The 27,962-nt window shown below is 51.8% G+C and overlaps 3 protein-coding genes and 1 non-coding gene across 11 annotated transcripts; 3 read left to right on the top strand and 1 right to left on the bottom strand.

Moving 5' to 3' along the window:
• Positions 1 to 182: 182 nt before the first annotated feature.
• On the bottom strand, positions 183 to 1,757 carry IL23A (interleukin 23 subunit alpha). Its single transcript, XM_058673536.1, has 3 exons — positions 1,209 to 1,757; positions 911 to 1,057; positions 183 to 812 (listed from the first exon to the last, which is right to left on the bottom strand). Exons 1-3 carry the CDS (start codon positions 1,692 to 1,694, stop codon positions 651 to 653), a joined length of 795 nt encoding a protein of 264 aa, XP_058529519.1. The 5' UTR covers positions 1,695 to 1,757; the 3' UTR covers positions 183 to 650.
• Positions 1,758 to 7,116: 5,359 nt separating this feature from the next.
• Positions 7,117 to 23,387, top strand: PAN2 (poly(A) specific ribonuclease subunit PAN2). Of its 7 annotated transcripts, none has more exons than XM_004589669.4 (26): positions 7,117 to 7,435; positions 7,990 to 8,376; positions 10,902 to 11,071; positions 11,211 to 11,331; positions 11,459 to 11,536; positions 11,899 to 12,166; positions 12,573 to 12,918; positions 13,140 to 13,236; positions 14,797 to 14,916; positions 15,108 to 15,227; positions 15,485 to 15,613; positions 15,747 to 15,946; positions 16,056 to 16,192; positions 16,315 to 16,421; positions 16,636 to 16,734; positions 16,851 to 16,924; positions 17,028 to 17,175; positions 17,478 to 17,621; positions 17,743 to 17,802; positions 18,392 to 18,482; positions 19,531 to 19,688; positions 19,797 to 19,940; positions 20,048 to 20,227; positions 20,343 to 20,436; positions 22,225 to 22,422; positions 22,753 to 23,387. In XM_004589669.4, exons 2-26 carry the CDS (start codon positions 8,095 to 8,097, stop codon positions 22,788 to 22,790), a joined length of 3,603 nt encoding a protein of 1,200 aa, XP_004589726.2. In that variant the 5' UTR covers positions 7,117 to 7,435; positions 7,990 to 8,094; the 3' UTR covers positions 22,791 to 23,387. The 7 variants fall into 7 exon arrangements, with proteins under 7 accessions (XP_004589726.2, XP_058529323.1, XP_058529321.1 ...); XM_058673340.1 differs by having other exon boundaries at positions 7,118 to 7,435; positions 16,059 to 16,192; XM_058673338.1 differs by having other exon boundaries at positions 7,118 to 7,435; positions 16,059 to 16,192; positions 17,028 to 17,193.
• Positions 14,582 to 14,729, top strand: LOC118757619 (small nucleolar RNA SNORA57). Its single transcript, XR_004995289.1, has one exon. It is a non-coding gene; the product is annotated as a small nucleolar RNA SNORA57 (small nucleolar RNA).
• A 370-nt stretch (positions 23,388 to 23,757) lies between the features above and the next one.
• Positions 23,758 to 27,694, top strand: CNPY2 (canopy FGF signaling regulator 2). Of its 2 annotated transcripts, none has more exons than XM_058673267.1 (6): positions 23,758 to 24,136; positions 24,773 to 24,885; positions 24,994 to 25,109; positions 26,803 to 27,006; positions 27,098 to 27,194; positions 27,532 to 27,694. In XM_058673267.1, the coding sequence occupies exons 2-6, from the start codon at positions 24,798 to 24,800 to the stop codon at positions 27,573 to 27,575; spliced, it is 549 nt and encodes a 182-aa protein (XP_058529250.1). In that variant the 5' UTR covers positions 23,758 to 24,136; positions 24,773 to 24,797; the 3' UTR covers positions 27,576 to 27,694. The 2 variants fall into 2 exon arrangements, with proteins under 2 accessions (XP_058529250.1, XP_004589724.1); XM_004589667.4 differs by having other exon boundaries at positions 23,761 to 24,223.
• Positions 27,695 to 27,962: the final 268 nt, after the last annotated feature.

Below are 27,962 nucleotides of genomic sequence, written 5' to 3'. Positions count from 1 at the left end.
GTGTGTCCTTAGGGAAAAGGCAAGGGAATAGCCACTAACCCCTGCTTACACCCCTCGCCTCCACAATTTTTTTTCAAAGTTATTTTGGCTCTCCTTGGGTAACCACACTGCTCTTTATGGGAGAATCCTGTTGGTTTGGGAAATAAACCTTCAGGCTCCCTGCAATGCCCCAAAACAGCTGTGACCTTGGATGCTACAGTGTTTAGGGCTCCTGTCTTCAGCCAGGAGAGCTGGGGAGCCAGTGTCTCAAGGAGCAAGAGACCCCCAGGTGTACCCCCACTGTGTCATCTCAGAACTGTTGTGATCCCCTTCTATTTGCTCAGCCACACAGCAGTTTACACCACGAAGATGCCCATTTGTGCCAGGGACTCCTGAGGCCTTGAGCCCTTCAGGGGAGACGCAAGGGATGTATCATACTCCCCTGGCCCTTGGTTCCCAACCGAGAGTAGAAGCTATACCCCATAGCCACATAAATAAGTCTTTATTAAAAAGCATAAATATAATAAATAATCCCCCACAAGCTGCTCCCATGATAATAAATAATCCCAAAGTCTCCCCTCCCACCTAATAAATACTCAGCTTAGTCACAGGTCAGCAGCATCAGCACTGCCAAGCTGAGAGCACAGGGTGCCATCCTTGGGCTGGTGGCTCTAGGGGCTCAGGGTGGCCGCCCCATGAGCAAAGACCCGAGCAGCCACAGCCAGAAAGGCCTGTAGGCTGCGCAGGATCTTGAAGCGGAGAAGGGGGCGCTGCCATGGTTGGCTCTGACTGAGGCTTGTGGTTGGGTGAGTCTCCTGATGGCGATCCTTGGGCTGAAAGGATACAGAACATTATCAGAGAGGTCTCAGGTTGCTTAGGTCCCTGCCAGCACCATTCCCCTACCCCCATCCTCCAGGCCCCTAGCTTGTACCTGAAGAAGTTGGCTAAGGCCCAGGAGTGAGGCATGAAGCTGACCCACGGGGCCATCAGGGAATAGATCCGGCTCCCCTATGAATATGTCCGAGCCCAGCAACTTTTCGTAAAACCTGAGACCTTGACGGATCCTCCGCAGGCAGGACTAGGGAGAGAAGAGTGTGAAGTACACCCTCTTACCCCATTCACAGAAGACCCACCAAATTCTTTTCTGTCCCCAGTCCAGTTCATCACAGCGCTGCAGCCACATTCCCTGTCTTCTCTCCCACAGGGCCAAGGCTCAAGTGGGTGGTTACCTGAGTGTTGTCCCTGAGTCCTTGGGGGTCACAGCCATCCTCACACTGGATACGGGGGACAATATCACCGGAAGTCTCTTCATCGCCCTCTTCTCTTAGGTCCTGGGACGAAAGAAGGAATAGGGAAGAAATAGAGACAATAAGAACCTCGGAGCCCCATCTGGATTGGCACTTCAGTGAGTCTCCCAGGAACCCCACCTCCAACTCCCAGATGACCTTGAACCCTCCCTCTGCCTTCCCCCTAAGGCCAAAAGTGATGCCTCTCACAGCCTTGGGGCTTGGAGGTCCCACTAACACAGAGTCACTCACCACATGTGCCCCTAGCGGATGTGCATTCCAGGCCAGCGTGCAGAGCTGCTGGGAGAGCTGCTGGCACTGGGTCCAGTCAAGGCCACTGTCCACAGGCATGGCCCAGACTTGGGCAGTTGGCAACAGCAGCAGCAGCAGCAGTGGTAGGAGCATTCCAGCCTGCATCTCGAATCGCATTGGTCCTTGGAGAAAATCTTCATGCACCTGGCGCTCTGTTCTGCCTTGGTGGTTGGATTCTGAGATCCCTCCCGTCCTTCAGCTGCTTCCTGTCGTTTAACTCGTGGCCCCAGAGTCCCTTTTTAAGGTTCCAGCATTGTAAGGCCCACCCCTTTTGCTGACAGGTGACTCACAGCAGGCGGGATTTCCCCTTCATGCATCACCCCCCCTATTGGGAGAGCCCAGGTATGAAGCCCCTCCACCCCGCATTGCTGTGGGGGAACCCAGTGCTGTGGTCGCTGTGGCCAGAGGGCGCTGGGTGAGACACATGTGTAATGCTCTCCAGGAATCATGAGGAGGGGTTCAGGGAGGAGAAATGGACATTTAAATAAATCTGGTCTCAAGTTCCTTCCTGTTTAATCTTCCCCTGATCTTTTTGCCTCTCCACTACAGCCCCACCCCAAACCTCATTTCCTTGCTTCCTCTTGTCTAAGAAAAAAAAAAAAAAAAAAAAAAACAGAGAAGCCTGTAGTCATCTCTGAAAAGGACCTTGAACTGGGTCTGGAAGGAAACTTGGCTGCTACCCACAGGCCTGCTATCTAAGAATTAGGGAACTTCTTGCTCCTCCCTTGGAAACCGTCATTTTCCTGAGCCTCTCCTGGTTTCCTAATAGGGAGGACGTGAGGAGAAATTCTTTTGAGCTGGGAAGCCATGAGAAGGTTTGAGTTTGCTCTGCCTGCTCTCCCCTCTTCACGTGGCATCAGGGGGGCTCCTGTGGGAAGAGAATGCTGGCTGAGAACCCACCAATTCTCCCATCCTGGCTACGTAACTTTGTGTGAGCTCTGGGGAGTCAGGTGAGGATTTGCCAGGATGCCAGGGGTCAGCAAGGCTGAGGAGGCTAATCCAGATTGCCAGTGCTTTGGCCCTTCCCCATGGGAAAGACGCCCAGAAGTTCGAGGTGGTGAAGAGTACATGGTGTCCATGACCATGATGGGTCTGTTGCATCTGTGGGTAAACTCCACTGTCACAGATTTCATCACCTTCCTGATGCAACATCCAGAGAAACAGCTGCTAGTGTCAGGCTGGGCGTGGGTGTGGAGGGTGGTCCCAGGCTGGGGCTGCCCCAGTCCTGGTGGAGGGTTCCAGAACAATTTGGACGTCAGAATGAAGCCATAGGTGACCACACAGCTAGCTCTCAGTGCCTTCCCCGAAGGGTAACTCTTAGTCCCTTCTGGAGATCTCTGTTCCCTCAGAGCAATTCCAAACCGCTCAGAGAAATTTCTAGTGCCAATTCTATGAATCTTTGGCAAATCCAACCTTCAGAAGAAGAAACGTGGGCCCGGCGCAATAGTGTAGTGGTTAAAGTCCTCGCCTTGAATGCACCTGGATCCCATATGCTTGCTGATTCTAATCCCAACAGCCCTGCTTCCCATCCACCTCCCTGCTTGTGGCCTGGGAAAGCAGTTGAGGATGGCCCAAAGCTTTGGGACCCTGCACCCACGTGGGAGACCCAGAAGAGCTCCTGGCTCCTGGCTTCAGATTGGCTCAGTTCCAGCCGTTGCAGTCACTTGAGGAGTGAACCATCGGATGGAAGATTTTCCTCTCTGTCTCTCCTCCACTCTGAATATCTGACTTTCCAATAAAAATAAATAAATCTTCAAAAAAAGAAGAAGAAGAAGAAGAAATATGTCCAGTCTCAAATGAACTCAGCGTGGGTGAGAAGTGGTTTGCTTATCCTGACACAGGAAAGACACACATGAAATCAGGAAATCAGAAGGAGATTCTCGGGAACTTCAGTTCACATTATAGAACATCTCCCCTGATTTGGCTCCCATCCCCAGTCTGGGAGCCCTAAATTTAGGCAGCACAATGGCCTACTGGCTAAATCACCTTGTGAGCACTGGGATCCCATATGAGCACCAGTTCATGTTGCAGCTGCTCCTCTTACCATCCAGCCCCATGCCTATGGCTTGGGACCCTGCACCCACATTGGAGACCCAGAAGAAGCTCCTGAATCTTGGCTCTGGATCAGAGCTCAGGTCCAGCCATTGTGGCCATTTGGGGGGTGAACTGACAGACGGAAATCTGTCTCTCCTTTTCTCTGTAAATCTGCCTTTCTAATAAAAATATATATTTTTAAACAGTTACTTATTTTTATTGCAGTCAGACATACAGAGGAGGAGAGACAGAGAGGAAGATCTTCCATCTGATGATTCACTCCCCAAGTGGCTGCAACGGCTGGAGCTGAGCCGATCTGAAGCCAGGAGCCTGGAACTCTTCCAGGTCTCCCACTCGGGTGCAGGGTCCTAAGGCTTTGGGCCGTGCTTGACTGCTTTTGCAGGCCACAAGCAGGGAGCTGGATGGGAAGCGGGGCTGCTGGGATTAGAACTGGCACCCCTATGGGATCCTGGGGCGCATTCAAGGTGAGGACTTTAGCCACTAAGCCATCGCGCCGGGCCCAAAAATAAATCTTAAAAAGCTGAGAGATGGAAGGTGAAAAGGAGGAGGAAGAAGTAAAGCCACGATGTATGAGACAGGAGGGACAGGGTGAGTCTGAGGCCAAAGGCTCTGCCCTTTTGTTTCACTTCCTGGTGTTGCAGGAGTGGGGAGGAGGCAGTGTTGATGGGGGTGACTGTGGGAGGATTGTGTGAACAGGAACCTCTTCCAGGGCTCATCTGACCTGGAGCTGCAAGGAGCACTTGACGTCAGTCACCAGGGCCTCAACCGCTATGCAAATCACACCCGCAGGACTCTCCTGGGCAGGCCTTTCCAGCTGGAAGCCCGGCAATTCCTCAAGGTGGAAGCAATTATGATCCACATATTACAGATAACGAGATTAAGGTTCTCTTTCTTTCTTTCTTTCTTTCTTTCTTTCTTTCTTTCTTCCTTCCTTCCTTCCTTCCTTCCTTCCTTCCTTCCTTCCTTCCTTCCTTCCTTCCTTCCTTCCTTCCTTCCTTCCTTCCTTCCTTCCTTCCTTCCTTTCTTTCTTTCTTTTTTCAGATAAGTGCTTTTCTAAACAGTTACAGCGAGGGAGAGAGTGAGATGTCTTCCACCTGCTGAGTTACTCCCCAAATGGCCAGAGCTGGGCCAGGTTAAATCCAGGAGTTAGGCACCTTCATCCAGGTCTCCCACATAGGTACAGAGGCCTAAGCACTTGGACTGCTTTCTCAGACCATTAGTAAGGGGCTGGATCATAAGTAAAGCAGCCAAGACTCGAACCAGCGCCTATATGGGTTGCTGGCACTGCAGGCAGTTGCTTAACATACTACCCACAGTACCCTAGATAGGCAGTTTTCTAGAGAGCTACTAACTGGCTAGAATTCCAGCATAAATAATCCACCTTCAGTCTGAGCCTGCATTTATATATGTATACACACACACACACACATTTTAATTGTAATTTTATTAATTGGAAAAGCAGAGACAGAGATCTTCCATCCTCTGGTTCATTCTCAAAATCTTACCGCACTTGGGATTGAGTTAATCAAAGCTGGTATCCAGGAATTCGGTCCAGTCTTTCAAGTGGGTGGCAGGGGCCTAAGGATTTGAAGCCCCCTGCTTCCTATGGTGTGCCTTAGCAGGAAGCTGGAATTGAAAGCAGAGACCTGAATCCAAGTACTCTGACAGGATGATGGCGTTTCTAGTGGTGCACTGGCACTGAAGGCCCACACCTGCAATAATCTCCGGATTATCCTGGATACTGTGAAGAGACACAGGAACATCTTTGCCTTATAGGTTATGTTGTCCAAGTGTCTCATGCAATATGGAGTCTGTTTCCATCGGAGACCTAAATACAGAGATGTCTCAGAGTGTAGAAACTGCCTAGGTCTCTGAGTACTCTCCTTTTTAAGGAAAAAAAAATATGTATTTTTTTTTATTGGGAAGGCAAATTTATAGAGAGAAAGACAGAAACATCTTCATCTACTGGTTCACTCTCCAGATGACCACAGTGGCTGGAGCTGAGCCAATCTGAAGCCAGAACCAAAAGCCAGGAGTTAGATTCTTTTCTTTTCTTTTCTTTTCTTTTCTCTTTTCTTTCTTTCTTTTCTTCCTTCCTTCCTTCCTTCCTTTCTTTCTTTCAGATTCGTTTTTATTGGAGAGGCAGATCTACAGAGAGAAGAACAGAGACAAAGATCTTGTGTCCACTGGTTCACTCTCCAAGTGGCTGCAGTGGCTAGATCTAAGCTGACCTGATCTGATCTGAAGCCAGGAGTAAGGAGCCTTCTCTGGGCCTCCCACGTGTGTGCAGGGTTCCAAGGCTTTGGGGTATTCTCTACTGTTTTCCCAGGCCACAAGCAGGGAGCTGGGTGGGAAGTGGAGCAGCCAGGTTATGAACCACCATCCATATGGGATTTTGGCACATGCAAGGTGAGAACTTTAGCTATCAGGCCACCGTGCCGGGCTGAGATTTCCTCTGAGAGTCCAAGCTCCCGTCTGCTGGTTCACTCTTCCCAGTGCCCTCTGGCCCTCACTTGGGGCCAAAGCTAAGAGCTGGGAACTCCATCCAGGTTTCCCGGCATGGGTGGCAGGAACCCAGTAACTTGGAGCATCCCGTGGAATCTGCATCAGCAGGGAGCAGTAGTACCGCATGAAGCCAGGTGTGACACCCAGGCACTCTGTTATAGAATGTGCATGTTTGAACCACTAAGCCACACACTCCCCCTTGCAGGATTCGGCACTCCAAGGATCTGTGAGGTTGGAGGAATTTGAGAGAAACTTCCAGTTCAGATGTTCCTTCTTTTGAGCTACAACTTCTGTGAGTCCTAGAGAAGTCTACATTCTTAGATCTTTTCATGGAGTTCTCTTTAAATCCTGCATCCGCCTGCCTGCATAGCCTTTAGGAACTAACACAAACTGAGCCTTAGAGCCTACCCAGAGCCTCTGCAAAGCCCTCCAAGTTCGCAGTTCTGCCCCTGCATGCCTCAGAATTACTGCTGATGGTAAATTGACGGTAACTCGTGTGGTGTGGTGTGTGGTGTGGCGTGTGTGTGTAAGACAAGCACCTCGGCTATAGGGGCCCACCCCATCCCCAGCTAGGGAAATTTCACTATTCTCTGGGAATGTTTCCAGGCCTCCTAGGGAGGAGCATTCACAGCTGGGAATTTTGGATGGATGCTTCTAGAAGCATAGAAATATGCCCACTCGGGCTGGGTCAGGAACTTGGCTCCTGCTTCCTTTTTTTCTCCTCTAGAGCCATATAAGAGAGGAAATACCAGCGAGTTTCGGGGCGACAGGGTCAGAGGGGGTAAGACGCCTCTCAGTATCCCCGCTGAGCAGACTAAACCGGGAATGCCCAGGAGTCACCTGCCAGCATTGGGCCGCGGACGCCCCTTAGTAGACTGATTTTCTGAGGTCAGAGAAAGCCTAACAAAGCCCAGCTTCCAAGTCTGGAGCGATTTGTCGTCAAAACAGATTCAACGATAAGAGCGGCTTTCAGTGACATCAAGCCGACTCAGCGCCGGCCTCCGTTTGTCCCCAGCGGCCCACCGTAGCTTGGTTTTGCCCCGCTCCTGCGTCACACGCCTTCTGGCGGAGCCGGCAGTATCTAGCTCCTTCTGATTGGCTTAGATGCGCTCCCCGCCCTTCCTGATTGGAGGAGGATACTGTCGAGCCCGCCCTCCACCAAGGTAGGTTGAGCCGGAGGCGCGCGGGGAAGAACTGGCGGGGGAAACTGGAATTTCCCACAGAGCTGACGGCGCTCGCTCCCACTGCTTGTTGTTAATTCCACGCTCTCCAAAAATATCGGCCGTGGAGAAATCTTGGTAATGACCCATCCCCCGCAAGCATCCCGGGAACACGCCTGACCCTTGCATTTCATCTCCCCTCCCCGCCGCCGGGGGAGAATTGTGGGTAACCGATTTCCCAGGTTCCCCGGAGAATTCTGGGTAGCCCCCCGTGGCCTTATCCTCCCCCTGCCCCCACCCCTATCGCGGGACATAGACCATTCTGGTTTTCCCCAGAGAATCTTGGGTAACTCTCGCCTTGGATTCTGGGAAGCTGACCTCACCTGTACCCTTCACCACCCAACCCCAGCTCCTTAAAGCCCCCTACCTCTTCATCCTCCATGTCACCTGACGTCCCAGGGTTGAACTAGACCACCAGGGCAGGTCTGAAAGGAGTAGGAAAAAGGAGTCAAGGAAATGAGGACTCGGGTTGGGTAGTGGGACGGTGAGGAGTAAGAGGGCCAGTAGGAGGAGAGGAAGGGATAAATAAATGTTCTCGCCCTCCCACCCTGTTTTGCTTGGGAATCTCATTCCTTCTGCCTACCTAGGACCCAGGTCTGCCCCTGAGTTGGCTCCCTCTCTCCCCCTCACAGGCCAGGATGTCCACTCCAGGCCCACTGGCGCTGGGCTGCTGAAGGTTGCATCCAATCTCGTGGCCAGGGGAGGGTGTGAGCCAGGGCTCGTGGGCTGCCTGCATCATGAACTTTGAGGGTCTGGACCCTGGGTTGGCAGAGTATGCCCCGGCCATGCATTCCACCCTGGATCCCGTCTTGGATGCCCACCTGAACCCGAGTCTGCTACAGAATGTGGAGCTGGACGCCGAGGGAGTGGCCCTGGAGACGCTCCCTGTGCAGGAGTCCATGCACATCATGGAAGGTGTCTACTCGGAACTGCACAGCGTGGTGGCTGAAGTGGGCGTGCCTGTCTCCGTCTCCCACTTTGACTTGCACGAGGAGATGCTGTGGGTGGGGAGCCATGGGGTAAGGACACCCATGTGATTGGAAGTCTCTTTGGTCATATCCCCAGGGTAGCTGCTGGGCCAAGAGTTGGGAGTGAGCAGAAGGATGAGCATTCTGTAGCTGGGTTGCTACTTGCAGCCCCAAGGAGGGCCCAGCAATGAGTTACACAGGTGTTCTTTCTCAGAAGGTGTCCTACGCTGTCTAATCTGTAAATCTGACTTTTTTTTAAGATTTATTTATTTTTATTGGAAAGTCGGATATACAGAGAGGAGGAGAGACAAGAGAGGAAGGTATTCCATCCAATAATTTACTTCCCACGTGGCCACAACGGCCGGAATTGAGCCAGTCTGAAGCCAGGAGCCAGGAGCCTCTTCTTGGTCTCCCACGCGGGTGCAGGTCTCAAGGCTTTGGGCCGTCCTGAATTGCTTTTCCAGGCCACAGCAGGGGATTCACTGATGATTCACTCCCCAAGTGACTACAACGTCCGGTGCTGTGCCAATCCAAAGCTGGGAACCAGGAACCTCTTCCGGGTCTCCCACGTGGGTGCAGGGTCCCAAAGCTTTGGGCCATCCTCGACTGCTTTCCCAGGCCACAAGCAGGGAGCTGGATGTGAAGTAGGGCTGCTGAGATTCCGGTGCCCATATGGGATCCCGGGGCATTCAATGCGAGGACTTTAGCCGCTAGGCCACACTGCCGGGCCCAAGTAAATCTTTTAAAGAATAAAAAGGGATTTTCTATGTGACTTACAGGAAAGTTCAGTAGGCAGCATCTAGGTACAAAAAATAAAGCTGAATAAAACAGAATCCTTTCTCTTGAGGTGTTTATAAGACAGGCAAGGGGGAAAACCACCCAAGCAGGTAAATCCACAGCACCAAATGCTGGGTCAGAGAGTGGCCTAACTTCACTTCCCAAAGTGGTGCCTGAGCTGAGTTTTCAAAGAATAGGAATTAGGGGAAGGAGGCAGGAAAAGGATGAATAGATTTCCAAGGTATGACAATGTGATGAGTACAAAGCACAGGAGATACATGCAAGTAGAATTTACTAGACTTGAAGCTAAAGAGCTGAAAGCTCAACCATTGCTTGTTGAGCTGCCCACTAGATGCCAATCATTGCTGTAAGGCTTAAGTTTGCAATGAGCGGCAAACAGACAGACAGACACATATGGTATCAGCAGAAGTTGATCTGTGCTCAAGACAAATACTGTGCAGTTAGGGAGTTGAGATAAGGAGGGGTGGGAGATGATACTCGTTCACATCCGTAAGTGCCTCTCAGTAGAATCACCTTTAAATAGAAACCTGGATCCAGACCAAATGACCATTCCAGGCTCTCAAGGGAAAAGCCAAGTAGATCCCTGGAGGGGAGAACCTTCTAGGGATCTCTGCTCTGTGCAGAGCTTAGACTTGGTCATCTCAGATTTGTATCTGGAAGGACAAGGCATGGCTTGCCTCTGGGTGGAATGCTGCAGTAGCTGGAGAGGCTAAAGAGGAGGGAGCAGGACAATGAGTTTACAGGCTTTTGCAGCAGCTCAGCAGCTCACCTACAATGTGATGAAGGGGGTTGGGGTGGATATTGTGTCCCAGCAGGTTAAGCTATCGCTTGGGACTCCCACATCCTGTATTGAAGTGCCTGGGGTCCAGTCCCGCTTCTACTTCTAGTCCAACTTCCTGCTAATGTGTACCCCAGGGAGAGCAGCAAATGATCGTTGAAATAATGATTCCCTGCCACCCACTTGAGAGACTTGAAACTTCTAGCTCTTGGCCTTAGCCCAGTCCAACCCAGCAATGACTGTTACAGGTATTCTTAGAGGTCAGAGTAGCGAGTTTCATTTAGAAGGTAATGAAGTTGAAGTTCTCATGGGCTATCCAAAGAGAGATGTTTAGTGGGCATTTGGACATAGAAGTCTGAAGCTGAGTTAGAGAAAGAAGTAAGGATCTGTCACCTTCAAGATGTGGGCCTTAAACCTTGGGTGTGGAGATTGCCAGGAACCCAAGTAGAATGAAAAGACAGCAGGCTGAGAGAACTGCTATGTTTTTTGAGAATAGTCAGAAGGGAAGAGAGCACTGGAGGACAAGATAGGAACTCAGAGTTGCGGGAGAAACCAGGAGTGAGTGACCTCGTGGATATGAGAGGGAGAATGAGTTTCAGCTTTGTGTTTTCCCGCCTGTGCCTCATGGCACCCCTTGCCTGACTAGTAGTGAGTAAACGTGGCACATCAGGAAGCCAACTGGATGTTGGGCAGTTGGGAACCACGTTCCTGACTTTCTGAACACTCTCCTAACCAACTAAGCCATTATCCATTTGCAGGGTCACTGCAGTACTAATTAGAGAATTTCCAAGTGTATTTTGTAATATGTTAAATAAACACGCAACAGTATTAGCAGTTTCTTGGTTGCGCAGATGACTGGTCTCTTGCTTTATGTGGGAGTTGCCCCTTGCCAGAAACGCCAGGCCAGAGAGGAGAAAAGTGTGATACCCAGTTCCTGGCCTACATTGGGATTTCCCTGTACCCGTGCCATTGTGCACCTGTCGTCTCTGTCTCCTTCCAGGGTCACGCCACCTCATTCTTCGGCCCAGCCTTGGAGCGCTACTCATCTTTTCAGGTCAATGGCAGCGATGACATCCGGCAGATTCAGAGTCTGGAGAATGGTATCCTTTTTCTCACCAAGAACAACCTCAAGTACATGGCCCGCGGGGGGCTCATCATATTTGATTATCTGTGAGTGTCTCTTTTCGCTCTGCACTGGAAAAGAGAAAAACTTCCCTCACGGGATGGAAAGACTTGGGCCTGGCAGCCCCGTGGGAGGCCTTGGTCCCTTAGCTGCCCCTGCCGCCCCCCCCCCTTTACCCCTTCCCAGGCTGGATGAGAGCGAGGACATGCACAGTCTGCTGCTGAGTGACAGCAGCACGCTCCTCATCGGGGGGCTGCAGAGCCACATTCTGGAGATGGATCTTAACACCGTACAGGAGACTCAGAAGGTAGAGGCCTGGGACAGGCGCAACCCACGTAGGGAGGCCAGCAAGGGTGGGGGCCGTGAACTTTCAGTTCCCTGGGTCTGTAGGCAAGGCCCTCCGTCCCACTTGCCTGTCCTGCTTGCCCCTCCAGTACGCCGTTGAGACACCTGGAGTCACAGTAATGAGACAGACGAATCGCTTCTTCTTCTGTGGCCACACATCGGGCAAGGTCTTCTCCCCACAGTGCCCTGTTTCCCCAGGTGTTCCATAGGCTTCTGCTCTCCCGCCATCCCAGCTGTGGGGAGAAAGCCTTGGGGGGAAGGGGGAGGCGAGTGGCAAGGAGAGTGAGGTCACTTCCTGCTCAGTGACGTGACAGTGTATGATCATTGCACTGCCTTGTATTTTCTGCCATGACTCAGTGTCCCGTGGGGCCAGAGAATGACCATGATTACTCATGGACATCTCTTCTGGCTTCTTCATCTGCTGCTTCTGTGTTCTCCCTGGCCATGTCCTAGCACCATTGGTCCTACTGGCCAGGGTCTCCCAGGCTTACGCAGGTTGCAGGTAACAGACCTGCTGTCTCTTCTTTAGATTTCCCTGCGGGACCTGCGCACATTTAAGGTGGAGCACGAGTTCGATGCCTTCTCAGGGAGTCTGTCAGATTTTGACGTGCATGGCAATCTGCTGGCCGCCTGTGGCTTCTCCAGCCGCCTCACTGGCCTGGCCTGCGACCGTTTCCTCAAGGTGTACGATTTGCGCATGATGCGTGCCATTACACCGCTCCAGGTGCACGTGGATCCTGCCTTCTTACGCTTCATCCCCACATATACTTCCCGCCTCGCCATCATCTCGCAGTCAGGTATGCAGGGGCTGTCAGCCTCAGTGGGAGAGGTCTGCAAGCCAGGGGGCAGTTGTTACCAGGAGAAGCAGTTTCCCAGAAACCTCTCTGTGTGGGGAAGAAGTAACCTTTCATTGGGTCCCACGGTCTCACTGTGGTTTGGACAAAGATGAGAGCTTTTATTTTCTCCATGGCTGTGAAGAACACAGGAGAGATAGGGACAGACAGACTTCCTCTCGGAATGGCACTCTGCTGGTTAGGAAGCCACCCTCTGGTCCATGCGAAGGAGTCAGAGGGCATTCTCTGTGTCTGTAGATGGGGCTCGGGATGCCTCTAGCCTTGGTGTCAGGGCACCTGGGTAGGGAGGGCGTAAAAGGAGGGTTCCTTTCATGCCCCAGCACTTACCGAGCTCTTTCTTCCCTCTTAGGGCAGTGCCAGTTTTGTGAGCCTACTGGCCTGGCCAACCCTGCAGACATCTTTCACGTGAATCCCGTGGGCCCTCTGCTCATGACAGTTGATGTGTCAGCCAGCAAGCAGGCCCTAGCCTTTGGGGACTCTGAGGGCTGTGTGCATCTCTGGACCGACTCCCCTGAGCCCTCCTTCAACCCCTACTCTCGGGAGACGGAGTTTGCCCTGCCCTGCCTCGTAGACTCCTCGCTGCCACCCCTGGACTGGAGCCAGGACCTGCTGCCCCTCTCCCTCATCCCGGTGCCCCTCACCACGGACACACTCCTTTCCGACTGGCCCGCTGCCAACTCCGCACCAGCCCCCAGGTTGCCTCTCCCATTAAGGCCTAGAGGGCAGGGGTGGGAGGAGGTACAGGACTGAGCTGCCCAGATTTTCCACCAGTCCTGATGTTACCCTCTTCCCTCCCTCCCTGCTTAGTGTTTCCCTTCAGGATTTTCTGTTTTTTCTAGAGCCTTGGGGTTCGGAGTGAATGGGTGAACAGCGTGACCCTTTAAACCCCCAGAAATATACTGGATTGTGATTACAGGCGAGCTCCCCCTGTGGATGCAGAGATCCTGCGCACCATGAAGAAAGTGGGCTTTATTGGCTACGCCCCCAACCCCCGTACCAGGCTGCGCAATCAGGTGTGTGCAGAGGGGACAGTATCGGCCCCACCGCAGCCTGCTGGCATGTCCTTTGCTAGTCTCCTGCCTTTAGATAATGGGTAAAGGCCTGTGGAGGCCTATACAGAACTAAAGCAGCTGCAGTGGGTGTTAGGGAGGAAGCAGAGGCTTAGAAGATGCAGTTCCAGCTCTTAGAAAGCTTAATGCTTGGTTGGTGAAGCAGAACTGGAGCAGCAGTGATTTCCATGCTACTGTTGAATGCTAAAAGAATGTTCTAAGCAAACATTCGGTGCCAGAGATACCTGGAGGGAAATTGTTACTCAGGCCTGGGATAGTGGGAAGGAACCCTGGAGAAGGTGGATACTGAGCTGGAACAGGCACAAGACAGCCATGGTCAGTCAAGTTGTAGGAGGCATAAATGCAGAAGGCATGTCTGAGGACACCAGCCTGGCTGCAGCAAACTTGGTATTGGGACACCCAGAGATTGACGGTTAGAGGGGGCCTGCTGGGAAGCTGGGAACACCATGTGTGGTGGATGTGATGCAAGGGAAGCAGCATTGTGGGAGGCGTTTCCTGATGTGAAAGAGTATCCTCTCCCACCCCTCCTTATCTCAACTCCCTAACTGCACAGTATTTGTCTTGAGCACACATCAACTTCTGCTGATACCATATGTGTCTGTCTGTCTGTTTGCCGCTCATTGCAAACTTAAGCCTTACAGCAATGATTGGCATCTAGTGGGCAGCTCAACAAGCAATGGTAGTGATGAGCTAGATGGAGTGAACACAGCACAGAAGCTGTTACAGTTGGCCAGCTGTGATGAAACAGTAGTGGCACTGGGGAGAAAAAGGAGGAGACACTTAGTGTAGCAGCTGAGGTGCCTGCGTTTCACCGCGGGGGGCCTGAGTTCAGTTCCCAGCTCTGGAGTAGATGTTTAACCTAGCAGCTGAGGCTCTGGTGTCTGACTCTGGCCCCCTGACAACACAGCCCCAGGAGGCACCAGGATTGTGCAAGTAACTGGGTTTTTCCCACGCATATGAGAAACCTGGGCTGAGTTCCTGGCTCCTGGCCCTGGCCCCCTGGGGTCTAGTACTGGTCATTATGAACATTTGGGGGATGAATCTGGATGGGCATTCTCTAGCTCTGTTTCTGGCTCTCAAATCTAAAAAAAAAAAAAAAAAAAAAAAAAAAAATTAAAGCAGGCATAATGCCATGAAAATAGGTAACTTAGGACCTGATGGCTCTTTTCAGTTTTGAAATAAAGGTGAAGGAGAAGGCAAAGAGATTAAGACTCCAACATGAGGGAGGACAGTGAGGGGGTAAATTTGCCTCTCTTTGGGCTGTTTGTTTTGGGTAAGGCTTGGGGACCCTCCTTTTCTTGGCGGGGACCAGGCATACAGTGCCACTCCCCGTTATGTATGGAGGCAGAGGAAAAGGGCTGTGGTCCCCTCTGCATCATGTCTTCAGTGCTGGCTGCTTCCCATCGCCGGTTCTATCTTCAAGCGCCAAGACAAGGCAAAAAAAAAAACAAAGCAAAAAACTCCAACATGAATAACCCTTTTTTTTTTTTTTTCAAACTCAAGATTCCTTATCGACTCAAGGAGTCAGACAGTGAATTTGACAACTTCAGTCAGGTCACCGAGTCACCAATAGGCCGGGAAGAAGAGCCACACCTGCACATGGTCTCTAAGAAATACCGCAAGGTGCTACGGGACCCCATGGCAGGTGCCCTGGGAGGGAAGCCCTTTGTGAAAAGACCAAAAGACTCCTTCAGAGGCCTTCACCCATCTCCCTGGGTCAGGGAGGGAGATTGTGGGCAAGGCTGTGGCCACTGGGGAGACTTGGGGGCACTCTCAGGACCTCCTCGTCCCTACTCAGACCATGTCTATCTCAGGTGACCATCAAATATTCCAAGCTGGGGCTAGAAGACTTTGACTTCAAACACTACAATAAGACCCTATTTGCTGGGTTAGAGCCTCACATCCCCAATGCCTACTGCAACTGCATGATCCAGGTGAGGGTCGGTATTGCCATGGCCAACTGGACTCACTGCCCTTTCTGTTTCCCTGGGCCTCTCACCTCCCAACCCCCTGAGCCCCTCCTCTCTTCCCAGCCCAGCCTGCTTCCCTCTGGCTGCCTTTTCCCCTTCTTTTTTGCCCCATTACCTTCAAATCTGCTCTGCTGCTTGGGGCTGACCCCCACTCCGTATTCTCCATCAGCCCCCGTCATCTCTCCACCCCTCCGGCAGCACCAGTTCTGATCTCCCCACAGGTGCTCTATTTCCTGGAGCCTGTGCGCTGTCTCATCCAGAACCACCTTTGCCAGAAGGAGTTCTGCTTGGCATGTGAGCTGGGCTTCCTCTTCCATATGCTAGACCTCTCTCGAGGTGATCCTTGCCAAGTAAGTGCCTCAACACCTGGGGCACTTCAAAAGGAAAGAGGGCAGGTGGACAGCAGGCTGGGATACTGCAGTGCTGGTGCTCCTTGCCAGCCCCAAAGAGAAAATGACCCCTTTGCTTCCAACCTGCTTGCAGGGCAGTAATTTTCTTCGAGCATTCCGCACCATTCCCGAGGCCTCAGCCCTCGGTCTGATCCTGGCTGACTCAGATGAGGCTTCAGGCAAGGGCAACCTGGCCCGGCTCATCCAGAGGTGGAATCGCTTCATTCTCACCCAGCTCCATCAAGATATGCAGGAACTGGAAGTGCCCCAAGCATACCGTGGTGCCGGAGGCAGGTACGGGATCAGGGCAGGCCCAGTCCGGACAACCGTGACAGGCCCCCTTGCACCTCAGCGTGGGTCTCCAGCGCCCTCCGTGTGCCTCTTTCACCCTCCCCACTCTTAGCAGCTTTTGCTCATCGGGGGACTCTGTCATTGGGCAGTTGTTCAGCTGCGAGATGGAGAACTGCAGTCTGTGCCGCTGTGGCAGTGAGACCGTGCGCACCTCATCCACGCTGCTCTTCACACTCTCCTACCCCGAGGGTAACCACCACTGGGGTCTCCCCTGCAGCCAGGAACCCCCCAGGAGGGAGAATGCCTGGTGGGGTAGGTGGTTAACTGGGGTAGAGAAGAGAGCCTGGAATGAAGCACCCGTCTCTCCTCAGATAAAAGTGGGAAGAACTACGACTTTGCACAGGTGCTGAAGCGCAGCATCTGCTTGGAGCAGAACACGCAAGCCTGGTGTGACAACTGTGAGAAGTACCAGCCCACGGTGAGCAGACTCTGGCACCAGACTTGCCCCACGACACAGGAGACCTAGCTACAGGCTTATCGCGGGCTGGCCGCATCAGCACTGCCACCCATGGCATCTGGTGGGACCTGGGAGGCAGAGGGGGTTCCCAGGTCTAAGGCAGCAGGCCCAGGTTTGCCGGTCCCGTGCAGGGTTCTTTTCCCTGTAGGATTGCTTGTTTGTTCTGTCCTCTCAGATTCAGACCCGCAACATCCGCCACCTGCCAGATATTCTTGTCATCAACTGCGAGGTCAACAGCTCCAAAGAAGCAGATTTCTGGAGAGTGCAGGCTGAGGTGAGGACCTCACCTCAGCACAGTGCTGGGAATGGGACTTTCTTAGAGTGCTTTCTGCTTCCTCCCTCCTCATCTGTGTTCCCCCAACAGTCAGATGTGTTTCCCTTTGGGTTCAGGTTGCCTTCAAGATGGCGATTAAGAAGCACGGTGGGGAACTCTCCAAGAGTAAGGAGTTCGCCCTAGCTGACCGGTAGGTACTGTCTTGTGGTTCAGAAGATGGACTACGCCAGTGACTGCCCTTGTCACCCACTGGGTCTCCTCAGGACGCGTCTGCAGTGCCTTTGTCCCCACAGGAGGGAAGTAGGGAGTCCTGAGGGGGTGCTGCTGTGTCCCTCCATCGAGGAGCTCAAGAATGTCTGGCTGCCTTTCTCCATTCGCATGAAGATGACCAAGAACAAAGGGCTGGATGTTTGCAATTGGACTGATGGGGATGAGATGCAGGTTGTTGAAAAACTGGGGGTAAGGAGGGTAAGGGACAGAAATGAGGATTCGGAGGTGGGACAGAAGGTGAAGCAGGATGGGGAACGGTGGAATTCAGTAAGGGAAGAGGAGGGGAAGAAGGCTCGTAATTGCATCTGTGAGCTTTTCCAGAGCAGCTCCTTCAGCAGTACAAGTCAGATAGAAAGGAGATAACCCATCCTGGCTCCCCATCCCCTAGCCCCCTGCCCTCCACCCTCTGTCCCCATTCCCCTTCCTTCGCCATCCTTAAACGTAGCTTAGCAGCCCGGGTGCCCCCCTCACAGTGGGGCCCAGCCAGGGCAGAGGAGGAGCACGGTGTCTGTGTCTATGACCTGATGGCTACTGTGGTCCACATCCTGGACTCGCGCCCAGGGGGCAGCTTGGTGGCTCATATCAAAGTGGGAGAGACCTACCACCAGCGCAAGGAGGTGAGTGAGGGGGACCAGGGTAGGGACATCCCTGGGGATGGCCACAGTGGAGCCCCACCCAGGTCTGTGGCTAGGTCTGACATGATGGTCCTGACATCTGTCTTTCTCTGTATCTCCACAGGGAGTTACTCACCAGCAGTGGTATCTCTTCAATGACTTTCTTATTGAACCAATCGATAAGGTTAGTTACAGCACATTAGTTCCACCTCTGTTCCCCCCTTCCCCAGCATCCTCATCGTTAAGACTTTAAAAAGCCAGGTCGGCTGCAGCTGCCATGATGGCTCAACTGGCTAATCTTCCACCTGCAAGTACCAGGATCCCATATGAGCATTGGCTCATCTCCCTGCTGCTCCACCTCCAGTCCAGCTCCCTGCTTATGGCCTGGGAAAGCAGTAGAGGATGGACCAAAGCCTTGAGACCCTGTACTCATGTGGTAGTCTGGAGGAAGCTTCTAGTTCTTGGCTTCAGATCAGCTTAGCTCCAGCTGTTGTGGCCATCTGGAGAGTGAATCAGCAGACAGAAGATCTTTCTGTCTGTGTCTCCTTTCTGTAAATCTGCCTTTGCAATTAAAATAAATGAATCTTATTAAAAAAAAAAAAAGAAAAAAGAAAAAAGCCAGGCTGACTGTAGAGGGTAGGATCTTCAGGAATGAAATAAGTCCTGGCAGGGTTAAAAAAAATAGCACCTTAGTCCTGGGCTCTGTCTGCTTGGGGAAAAGGCATAGGGGATGGGGAAAACACACAGCCAGGAGTGCTTTTTCTCTTCCATAGCATGAAGCTGTTCAGTTTGACATGAATTGGAAAGTACCCGCTATCCTTTATTACGTCAAAAGAAATCTCAACTCCAGATACAATCTGAACAGTAAGTGGCAAGACCCAGTGGTTGGTTTAAATTGTACTTTTAAGGAAGAGATCTGGGTTAGTATTTTGGATTGATAGCCAGCGTTAATATTTCTGGGCATAGGAAAGAAATTTCTGTTTAGTATTTTAAGCATGAAAAAAAATTTTTTTTGATGTTTATTCATTTATTTGAGAGGCAAAGAATGACAGCTGCCTTCTGCTAATTTGTCCCCCAAATGCCCACCATGGCCAGGGCCGGGGCAGAGAACTCAACCCAGGTTTCCTGCATGGCTAATATGAACCCAGCCGCTTGGTCTATGCCATCATTGCACCAGCATAAAGCTGACATCTTCCTGAGCCAGGCAGCGAACCCAAATACTCTGTTACGAGAGGCAGGCATCCTAACTGGCTGCCTCACTGCTTGCCCCGGACCTGAAGTTCAGAAGCTGGAGGTCCTGAGGGTGGAAAAGTGTGATGGGAGCAATGTAGGTTATTATATGGACTCTAACCATTTTTATATCCAAGTGAAACTCTTTCCTTTTGGAGATATGCTGCTTATTAAGTCCCTCATTTGGTAGCTTAAAATCATAATTTCTGTTGCAGGTTTTTGTAGATTTTTCAAATAGGCAAAAATCCAAGTGCAAGTCTTGTTCTTGTATGTTGTCTAAATTGTTAAGCATATTTCTTTTTTAAATTAGTTTGAGAGACACAGAGACAGGCCCTCTCCCCATTTGCCCTTGATCCAAGAACTCAATCCAGGACTCCCATGCAGGCATCAGGGACCCAGCGTGTCCCTTTCTGGAGTCAGCCCCAGCAGGACACCAGAACTGGGGAGTGAAACAGACCCAGGCATTCCAAAAGGGCTCCACCAAATGTGTGTCACTGTTTCTTGCTAATTTCCTGATGAGCCCTACTCTGCTCATCAGATACAACCCTTGCATTCACATGCGTTTATTATGAAGGGATCACAATGTAGAACCAGAGTCAGCCACCTAGGCCTTCTCTGCCCTGGTCTCTTCCCTGGCCTCTTCCCTGGCCCAGCCCTCTGTCCTGTCCATTCTCCCTTACAGTAAAGAACCCCATTGAGGCCAGCGTCCTGCTGGCGGAAGCCTCACTGGCCAGGAAGCAGCGGAAAACACACACGACCTTCATCCCATTGATGCTGAATGAGATGCCCCAGGTTGGAGACCTGGTGGGCCTCGATGCTGAATTTGTCACCCTCAATGAGGTAACCAAGACCAAAAAAGTTAACACACTGGAAACAGAACTCTGAGGATGCTAGGAACTGTTAGTTAGCATTCCTCTGGTTTCTTTATCACCTCTCCTTTTCATGCAGGAAGAAGCAGAGTTACGCAGCGATGGCACCAAGTCCACCATTAAACCAAGCCACATGTCCGTCGCAAGGATCACCTGTGTTCGGGGCCAGGGACCAAATGAGGGTATCCCCTTCATCGATGACTACATCTCTACCCAGGAGCAGGTAACATCCTGGGGACATACAAGGGCGGCAGACCTGTACCTATGGGTGTGTGAGGGGAGGGGACTGCACCTCAACTCCTGGGTGACATGTCCGTCCTCTATCCCTAGGTGGTGGATTACTTGACTCAGTACTCGGGGATCAAGCCAGGAGACCTGGATGCCAAAATCTCCTCCAAGCACCTCACCACCCTCAAGTCTACCTACCTAAAGCTGCGCTTCCTCATTGACATTGGTGTCAAGTTCGTGGGCCACGGACTGCAGAAGGATTTCAGGGTCATCAACCTCATGGTTCGGGCAGGGGTCTCTTTTCAGAATCCTTTTGGAGGGCCCCTCAGGGAACATACTGTGCTTTAAGAGAATGGGAAATGAGACCTTGAGTGTCCCACTGTTTTGTTCCTGCCAGGTACCCAAGGACCAAGTACTGGACACTGTGTACCTATTCCACATGCCCCGGAAACGAATGATTTCTCTGCGGTTCCTTGCCTGGTACTTTCTGGGTGAGTCACTGTCTCATGGACAGCCCTGGTGCTCATTCAGACTGCTGGAGGGTCACAGGGCAGTGGCAGGGTCTCTGAATTCATAGTGAGAATTACCAAGGGATTTTAAATAAATACAATAAATATCTTGAATACTGTTTTTTTTTTAATTGGTTGCACCATTTTTATTTACATTATGGCCATGTTACCTTATTCATTCAATATAGAAAAATAGGAATACATTTATAATCTTTTAGTTTGTAATTCAACCCTGTAAAATATTGGCTATTTTTGTGTTAGGTATTCTACCCAGTTAGAAAAGAAGGAAAAATAAACTGACAGTTCTTGCTGGGTCATATTGGCGATACCCTACTGATCTTTTTTTTTTTTTTTTTTAAGATTTATTTTTACTTTTATTGGAATGTTAGATATACAGAGAGGAGGAGAGACAGAAAAAAATATCTTCTGTCCAGTGATTCCCCAAGCAGCTACAATGGCCAAAGCTGAGCCAATCCAAAGCCAGGAGCTAGGAGACTCTTCCTAGTCTCCCATCTGGGTGCAGGGTCCCAAAGCTTTGGGCCGTCCTCAACTGCTTTCCCAGGCCACAAGCAGGGAGCTGGATGTGAAGTAGGGTTGCTGGGATTAGAACCAGCGCCCATATGAGATCCTGGCACGTTCAAGGCGAGGACTTTAACCACTAGACTACTGCACCAGGCCCCTAATGATCTTTCCAAGCAAGATCTTAATTTTGAAAAGACTTTAAGATTAAACTGGGCCCGGCAGCATGGCCTAGCAGCTAAAGTCCTTGCCTTGAACGCACCGGGATCCTGTATGGGCGCCGGTTCTAATCCCGGCAGCTCTACTTCCCATCTAGCTCCCTGCTTGTGGCCTGGGAAAGCAGTCAAGGATGGCCTAAGGCTTTGTGACCCTGCACCCACGTGGGAGACCCGGAAGAGGTTCCTGGTTCCCAGCTTCGGATCGGCACAGCACCGGCCGTTGCAGTCACTTGGGGAGTGAATCATCAGAAAGAAGATCTTCCTCTCTGTCTCTCCTCCTCTCTTTATATCTGACTTTGTAATAAAAATAAATAAATCTTTTAAAAGAAAAGATTAAACTGTGTACTAGAAATTATTTTTTTCTTTAAGAAAACTGTTAGATAGAGTAGATACTTAGCAATCTCAGCAATCCAAGAGAAAATGTACTCCTCACAGAGGGATCAGCTCTGAAGAGATCATGGTGGCCCCTTCTGCACTGCCTGCGTCCCTGGGCCTGGCAATGCTGGGCTGAGGACAGGGGCCGTGCGTGCGTGATAATGCTGCGGAAATCCATACCTAAAGGGGGTTGGGTTTCTTTAGAATAGTTAGATACTTTTTTGATGAGAGGTTTTTTTTGTTTGTTTTTTTTTTAATTGGGAAGCCAGAGTGACAATGAGAGGGAAATTGAGAAGTCTTTGATCCATTGGTTCACTCCTCAGATTGCCTCAACAGATGGAGCTGGGCCAGGCTGAAGCCAGGAACCAGGAGCTTCTTACCGCTTCCCACATAGGTGCAGGGGTCTACTACTTTGCCAGAAACGTTAATAGGGAGCTGGGTTGAAGTGGAGCAGCCTGGACTCAAGCTGCCACCGGTGGCACTGCAGGCAGCAGCATAATCTGCTGCACCATAGCACTGGCCCCATCAAGTGTACTAGGGAGGGTGTCTGACTCTGTGGGTAATCTCTTGATGTCTGTGAGTGATGGGAGGGAGGCAGGGGGAGGGGAGGGCTGTGTTCTGCCTCCCTTTGCTAAGTCCCACCTTTGCTTACACCTAGACCTGAAGATTCAAGGGGAGACCCATGACAGCATCGAGGACGCCCGCACAGCCCTACAGCTCTACCGGAAGTATCTGGAGCTGAGCAAGAACGGCACCGAGCCCGAGTCCTTCCACAAGGTGCTCAAGGCCCTTTATGAGAAGGGCCGGAAGATGGACTGGAAGGTGCCCGAGCCCGAGGGCCAGACGAGTCCCAAGAGTAAGGCCAGGCCAGGGAACTGTGCTGGGCTGGGGCTGATTGCAGGCACGGAGGGAGGTCAGGCGAACCACCACAGTAATAATGATAAACACTGGTAACAAGGACAAGACCAGCCTTACCTCTCGCCTCATGTCTCTGAAGTGATCAGCACAACTACCAGTGAAACTCATTTATTATTGTTGAGTTTCTCCGTTAGTCCTGTTATCCTCCTCGGGTTAGTTCTAAAATGTTGGGGACGGGCCACACTCTCTGCTCTGTTTTTTTCTCCAGGGGAGTCCAGGCGTTTGTCCCCTGACTCAACAGTCCTGCCCTTGGTTTTGTCTCTGGCAGATGCAGCAGCTGTCTTCTCCTCCGTGCTGGCACTCTGACCTACCCTCTCCCGTCAGCTTCCTCCGGCTCCCGAACTGGGACATGGCCTCCAAGGCTGGTTCTACCCTGTCCGCTTCCAGAACCGGATCTGCTCAGGGTCTGCAGATGGTGCTATTTATTCATTCACAGAGCCGGAACGCAGCAGAAGCATTGCAGGGGTTCTAGGAATCGGGTTCCTGCTTTACCCTTTCCGAAACAGTGGGCAGATACCAAGTCTTGATACGCCGTTAGTATCCAGGCAGACATGGTCCTGGGCTGAGTTGTCAGCTCCTAGCTGGCTAGGGACTGAAGTACCAGACAGGGACCAGTGGATATGACAGCAGCTCCGGACTGAGCTCAAGTCTCTGACCGCCCGAGGGATGCCTTGGACAGACCGGCATGTTGAACCTGTGTGAACCGAGGAAACAAGAGTTGCCAATACCATTGCCAAAAGGGATTTCTTATCCCAGACCAAGGTCAGCTGCTGGCCTCATTCTTGCCAACAGCAGGCAAGCATCTGTCTTCCATCTACTTCCTGTCTCAAGTGTGTGTTATTTTTTTAATATTCTGTCTTAAGCCGCATGTTTTATTAAATAAAAAACGAAAATATTGTGTAATCATGTCTCATTAGAGAAATGCTTTTGGTTCTGCAATTGAAGCTTTTATTAACAATGGGAAAAACAAAGTGTTCAGTCTATCTGGGACACTGGATAAAACTTTGGAATCCAAAGTTAGGATCTGGAAGGAGTCTAACTGTTCCTTCCTGGGTGCTATTGGGTCTCTGCTGTGGATTCTTAGCCCCCTAAGATCAGATTGCTGGAAATACACAGCATGGTTTCCTTATTAGTATGCAAACGGAAAAACTACAGTTCCCAGCACATCCTAAGCCCAGCAGCTGCGGGCAAAGGTCAGCCGGTGCTGCAGTGTGTGCTGGGAGACGTAGTTTTGAGACGTGGCCGGCTGGCAGCACAGCTTTTTAAACATCCTAGCCCACCTACAATGATGCACACGCTGGCGCCTTACTATGCTGGCACTGTCCACGCCGCAGGCCACTCCTTCGGCTAACCCCTGGTGGTCACGTGGAGCTGTTCGCCACGCAAGTCTGGGTCCTTCTGCAGTCGACCGGGGTCCTCGCCGCCTCTGTGCCTTTCCTACGTTTTTGCCTGTTCACGCGAGAGTTTGCCTGGGCAAGCCTGGGGTCGCTCCGTGGCGGGGGCTCACCTGGCAGCGCACTTGAGCCTTGCCCAGGCGCTCGGCTAGGGTGCAGCAACTTGGGTCAGGCGGCGGCTGGGACACCCCTCCGTGTCTTCGAAAGCACCGACGCGCTCTGGAGAAACGCGGACAGCCCCGCTCCCCCCTCAGCCAGGTGCGAGGCTTACGAGCCACCGAAGCCAAAGTGAGAGTCCGGTGGTTTTGCAGCGCCTGGGCCACGGCGGCGGCCCCGGGAGCAGAGGTGGGACGCATGCGGATGGAGGAGGCGCTTGGCCCCGAGGGTTGGGGGATGGACCGGAGTGAAAGCCCTGGTGGAGCCCTAAGGAAGGGGCTGGTCCGCACCGGGCAGCCCCTTCACGTGCTGCTGGGAGGTGGGCATGCAGGCGGCATCTGTACTGCATCTAAGCAGGCTGTGGGGTGTTGAGCGCTCTCCTCGCCGGCCTGGCCTGACCGCAGGCCCCTGGCCGGCAAGCTTCCCCGTGCCTGCCCGATGTCCTCAATGTCGCCAGCCCCTGTCCCGTAGCTGCCACATCGCCCTGTGAACCTTTGTCTCTCAAGGCTTAAGTGGCCAAATCGGGGTTCACCTGTCGACGTAGTGCCTGGGACTGCGCCCCCAGTCCTGAGCTCTAAGGGAATCAGCCTGCCAGCGCCGGCCACACAGGAGCCCCTTTGTGTACCATTTCTTGGAAAGTGGGATCCGCGCTGAAGCTTCCCAAGGCCTTGGGATGGGAGATAAAGGAGAATGGAGTCAGGGGCCTCAGTTTGTGTTTTTGTGCTTACCCAAATACAGGTGGAGCGGCCCCACTACGTTAAAGATGAAAGGCTGGGGTTGGCTGGCCCTGCTCCTTGGGACCCTGCTAGGAGCTGCCTGGGCTCGGAGAAGTCAGGATCTACACTGCGGAGGTAAACAACTAGGGGGCGGAGGGGAGGGAGGAAGTGGCATCAGGGGAGGGCCCTGGAGAAAGATGAGTAATGGCATTCCCCACCACCCCTTTTGTCCTCTAACCCCAGCCTGCAGGGCTCTGGTGGATGAACTGGAGTGGGAGATTGCCCAGGTAGATCCCAAGAAGACCATTCAGATGGGATCTTTCCGGATCAATCCAGATGGCAGCCAGTCCGTGGTGGAGGTAACTAAACACCCCCCCAACCCCATTACACCAGCTTTGACTGAGAAGTCAGCTCCCTTAAGAAGGCCTTGGCTTTACAGAAACTAAGCCCAACTCAAGAGCTACCTCAAAGACTGGGCTCTTGTCTCATTTACAGGAAGCTAGTGATTGTTCCTTAAACACTTTCTTTCTCATCCCAAACCTTAACTACTTTATTTCTGTGTAGAGCTTGTTAGCTGGCGGGTGGGGGGCTGCTCCGCCCTCTTCTCTCTGTCCCTAGTCCATGTAACCCAATGTTTTCTCTCTAGTACTACGGTAGCACACAGTCATTCAAAAAGAACGAAAGATCCCAGGCTTTTAAATAGATGATTTCCGTCGAAAATCTCACACACACCTATACCCAAAGCTGCCACTAGGGAGCAGCATACAAAGAAACATAAAGGCGGGCCTGGTGCGGTGACCTAGCGGCCAAAGTCCTCGCCTTGAATGTGCCAGGATCCCATATGAGTGCTGGTTCTAATCCCAGCAGCGCCCCCTTCACATCTAGCTCCCTGCTTGTGGCCTGGGAAAGCAGTTGAGGACGGCTCAAAGCCTTGAGACCTTGCACCCACATGGGAGACCAGGAGGAAGTTCCTGGCTCCTGGCTTTGGATCGGGTCAGCTTTGGCCATTCCAGCCACTTGGGGAGTGAACCAACAGACAGAAGATCATCTTCTCTGTCGTCCTCTCTGTATATCTGTCTTTCCAATAAAAATAAATGAATCTTAAAAAAAGAAAAAGGAACGTTAAGGTTAGGAAGTAGCCCTGCTCACAACCTGATGGACCTTTAAGATGCTTGCCTTCTGGAAACAGATTTCATTTTAATAGCCCAGCCCTCCCTCACCTCAAAATCATCAGGGAGCGAAGAGGTGCTGAAGGCTGAGTTGATTACCCCCTGAGGACTGAATCCATAGTTGCACACATATAATGAAAACTCCATAAAAGACAAGGCTCAGGGCCTCGTGTGGTAGCCCAGAGGCTGAAGTCCTCACCTTGCACATGCCAGGATCACATGTGGGCACTGTTTCTATTCCTGGCAGCCCCGCTTCCCATCCAGCTCCCTACTTATGGCCTGGGAAAGCAGTAGAGGACAACCCAAAGCTTTGTCACCTTGCGTGTGCGTGGAGACCTGGAGGAATGTCCTGGATCCTGGCTTCAGATAAGCTCAGCACCAGCCATTGCATTCACTTGGGGAGTGAACCGTCAGAGAGAAGATCTTCCTCTCTGTCTAGCCTCCCCTCTGTATATCTGAATTTCCGATAAAAATAAGAAGATAAATCTTAAAAAACAAAAGGGCTCAAAGAGGGTCTGCGTGTGCTGCACCCTTTATCCTGTGCTCCTTTGTAATAATGTTCTTTATAATAATAAACTGTTACACATGGATATTTAGCACCTGAGGTGGTAAGTGTTAAAGGAACTCAAGGGAGAGAACAGGATTGATCCAAGAGGCCTCTGAGTGTAAGCTGGTATCACTGCCACCTGTCTGCTTTCTTAGTCTTATACAGTGCGGTAGAAGAAAACCAGGTGTTTGAAAGTCCTTTGAAACTGTGCACGTGAAGTGTCCTGTTTTAATGATGAAATGACTTTTAGCATAAGTGGGTTGAGCCAGAGCTGGAGGGACGAGGAGGGCTGTAGACATGTGGAAGAGAGTGACCAAAAGCTGGTGCCATTTGTAGGTGCCTTACGCCCGCTCAGAAGCCCACCTCACGGAACTGCTGGAGGAGGTGTGCGACCGGATGAAGGAATACGGAGAACAGATCGACCCTTCCACCCACCGCAAGAACTACGTCCGCGTCGTGGGCCGCAACGGGGAGTCCAGTGAGCTGGACCTACAGGGCATTCGCATCGATTCCGACATCAGTGGCACCCTCAAGTTTGCAGTGAGTTGCTTGGAACGCACGTGGGGAGGGCTGGCAGAGAGCTCAGGTGGGAAGCCAGGTTCACCTTCTTGCCTCGCCTTTGGTCTGGCAGTGTGAGAGCATCGTGGAAGAATATGAAGATGAGCTCATTGAGTTCTTCTCCCGGGAGGCTGACAATGTCAAGGACAAACTTTGCAGTAAGCGAACAGGTGAGTTCTGCCTGGTTCAACCCCTGTTCTCACCACCCTGTGTACATAGGTGGCCACCTTCTCTGGGGCAGAGGCGGGGGAGCAGGGCTGAGGCGGTCCTGCTGATAGCCTGAATTGCCTTTCATTTCCCTTGGCTTAGAGCCTCAGGGTGTTCATCTTAGTTCTCCTCCTATCAGCTTTCAGAGTTGGACAGAGAAGTGAGGGTGGGGGTGAGGGGATGTTTTGCCATTTGTAAGCGCATACACTCAAGGATGGGTGTGTGTGTGTGTGTTGTCAACTTCGCTGCAGGAGTGGCTTGTGTTGGCCTGAACCTGGCCTCATTGCTTTCTGTTTGCAGATCTCTGTGACCATGCCCTGCACACATCTCATGATGAACTCTGAGAACCCTCGGAGGAGTACAGGCTGACGGATCACCCCCAGGAGGGGAAGATGGTGGCATTGCCTTTTCTATTGTTTTTATGGAAATGAACTGAAGAAAAAAAAATGAAACCCAAAGTGCACATTGTGTTGTCTTTGCATGGCCTGGAATCAGGCCTTTCATCAGATTTGAACATACAGGATTCCAGACGGGCGGGGAAGCGGAGGGAGAGGACGCGATGCGGGTTGGTGCAGCAGGCAGGTCTGCACTTCTCCTTGGCTGGCCTTCTGAGGTCTGTGCCACTCATGTCCTGGGCGCTGTATATTTATGCCCCAACTCGAAACAGTGTGTTGAGATTCTCATTGTGGAGAAATGCAGCCTCTAAATCCTTTGTAGTATGGAATTCTAGA

This window comes from Ochotona princeps, chromosome 15 (genome assembly GCF_030435755.1).
Source record: "Ochotona princeps isolate mOchPri1 chromosome 15, mOchPri1.hap1, whole genome shotgun sequence".
Lineage (NCBI taxonomy): Eukaryota > Metazoa > Chordata > Mammalia > Lagomorpha > Ochotonidae > Ochotona > Ochotona princeps.
The sequence above is the reverse complement of the archived record's forward strand: the minus strand, read 5'-3'. Positions and strand labels throughout refer to the sequence as shown.

Coding starts and splice junctions, on each gene's coding strand:
- IL23A (XM_058673536.1), bottom strand. CDS start 1,694: ATGCGATTCGAGATGCAGGCTGGAATGCTCCTACCACTGCTGCTGCTG. Junction 1,058..1,208: donor GACTCAGGGACAACACTCAG/GTAACCACCCAC, acceptor TTCTCTCCCTAG/TCCTGCCTGCGGAGGATCCG. Junction 813..910: donor GCCTTAGCCAACTTCTTCAG/GTACAAGCTAGG, acceptor GTATCCTTTCAG/CCCAAGGATCGCCATCAGGA.
- PAN2 (XM_058673336.1), top strand. CDS start 8,095: ATGAACTTTGAGGGTCTGGACCCTGGGTTGGCAGAGTATGCCCCGGCC. Junction 15,947..16,055: donor TACCGTGGTGCCGGAGGCAG/GTACGGGATCAG, acceptor CCCCACTCTTAG/CAGCTTTTGCTCATCGGGGG. Junction 19,941..20,047: donor ACATCTCTACCCAGGAGCAG/GTAACATCCTGG, acceptor CTCTATCCCTAG/GTGGTGGATTACTTGACTCA.
- CNPY2 (XM_058673267.1), top strand. CDS start 24,798: ATGAAAGGCTGGGGTTGGCTGGCCCTGCTCCTTGGGACCCTGCTAGGA. Junction 27,007..27,097: donor GTGGCACCCTCAAGTTTGCA/GTGAGTTGCTTG, acceptor TTGGTCTGGCAG/TGTGAGAGCATCGTGGAAGA. Junction 27,195..27,531: donor ACTTTGCAGTAAGCGAACAG/GTGAGTTCTGCC, acceptor TTCTGTTTGCAG/ATCTCTGTGACCATGCCCTG.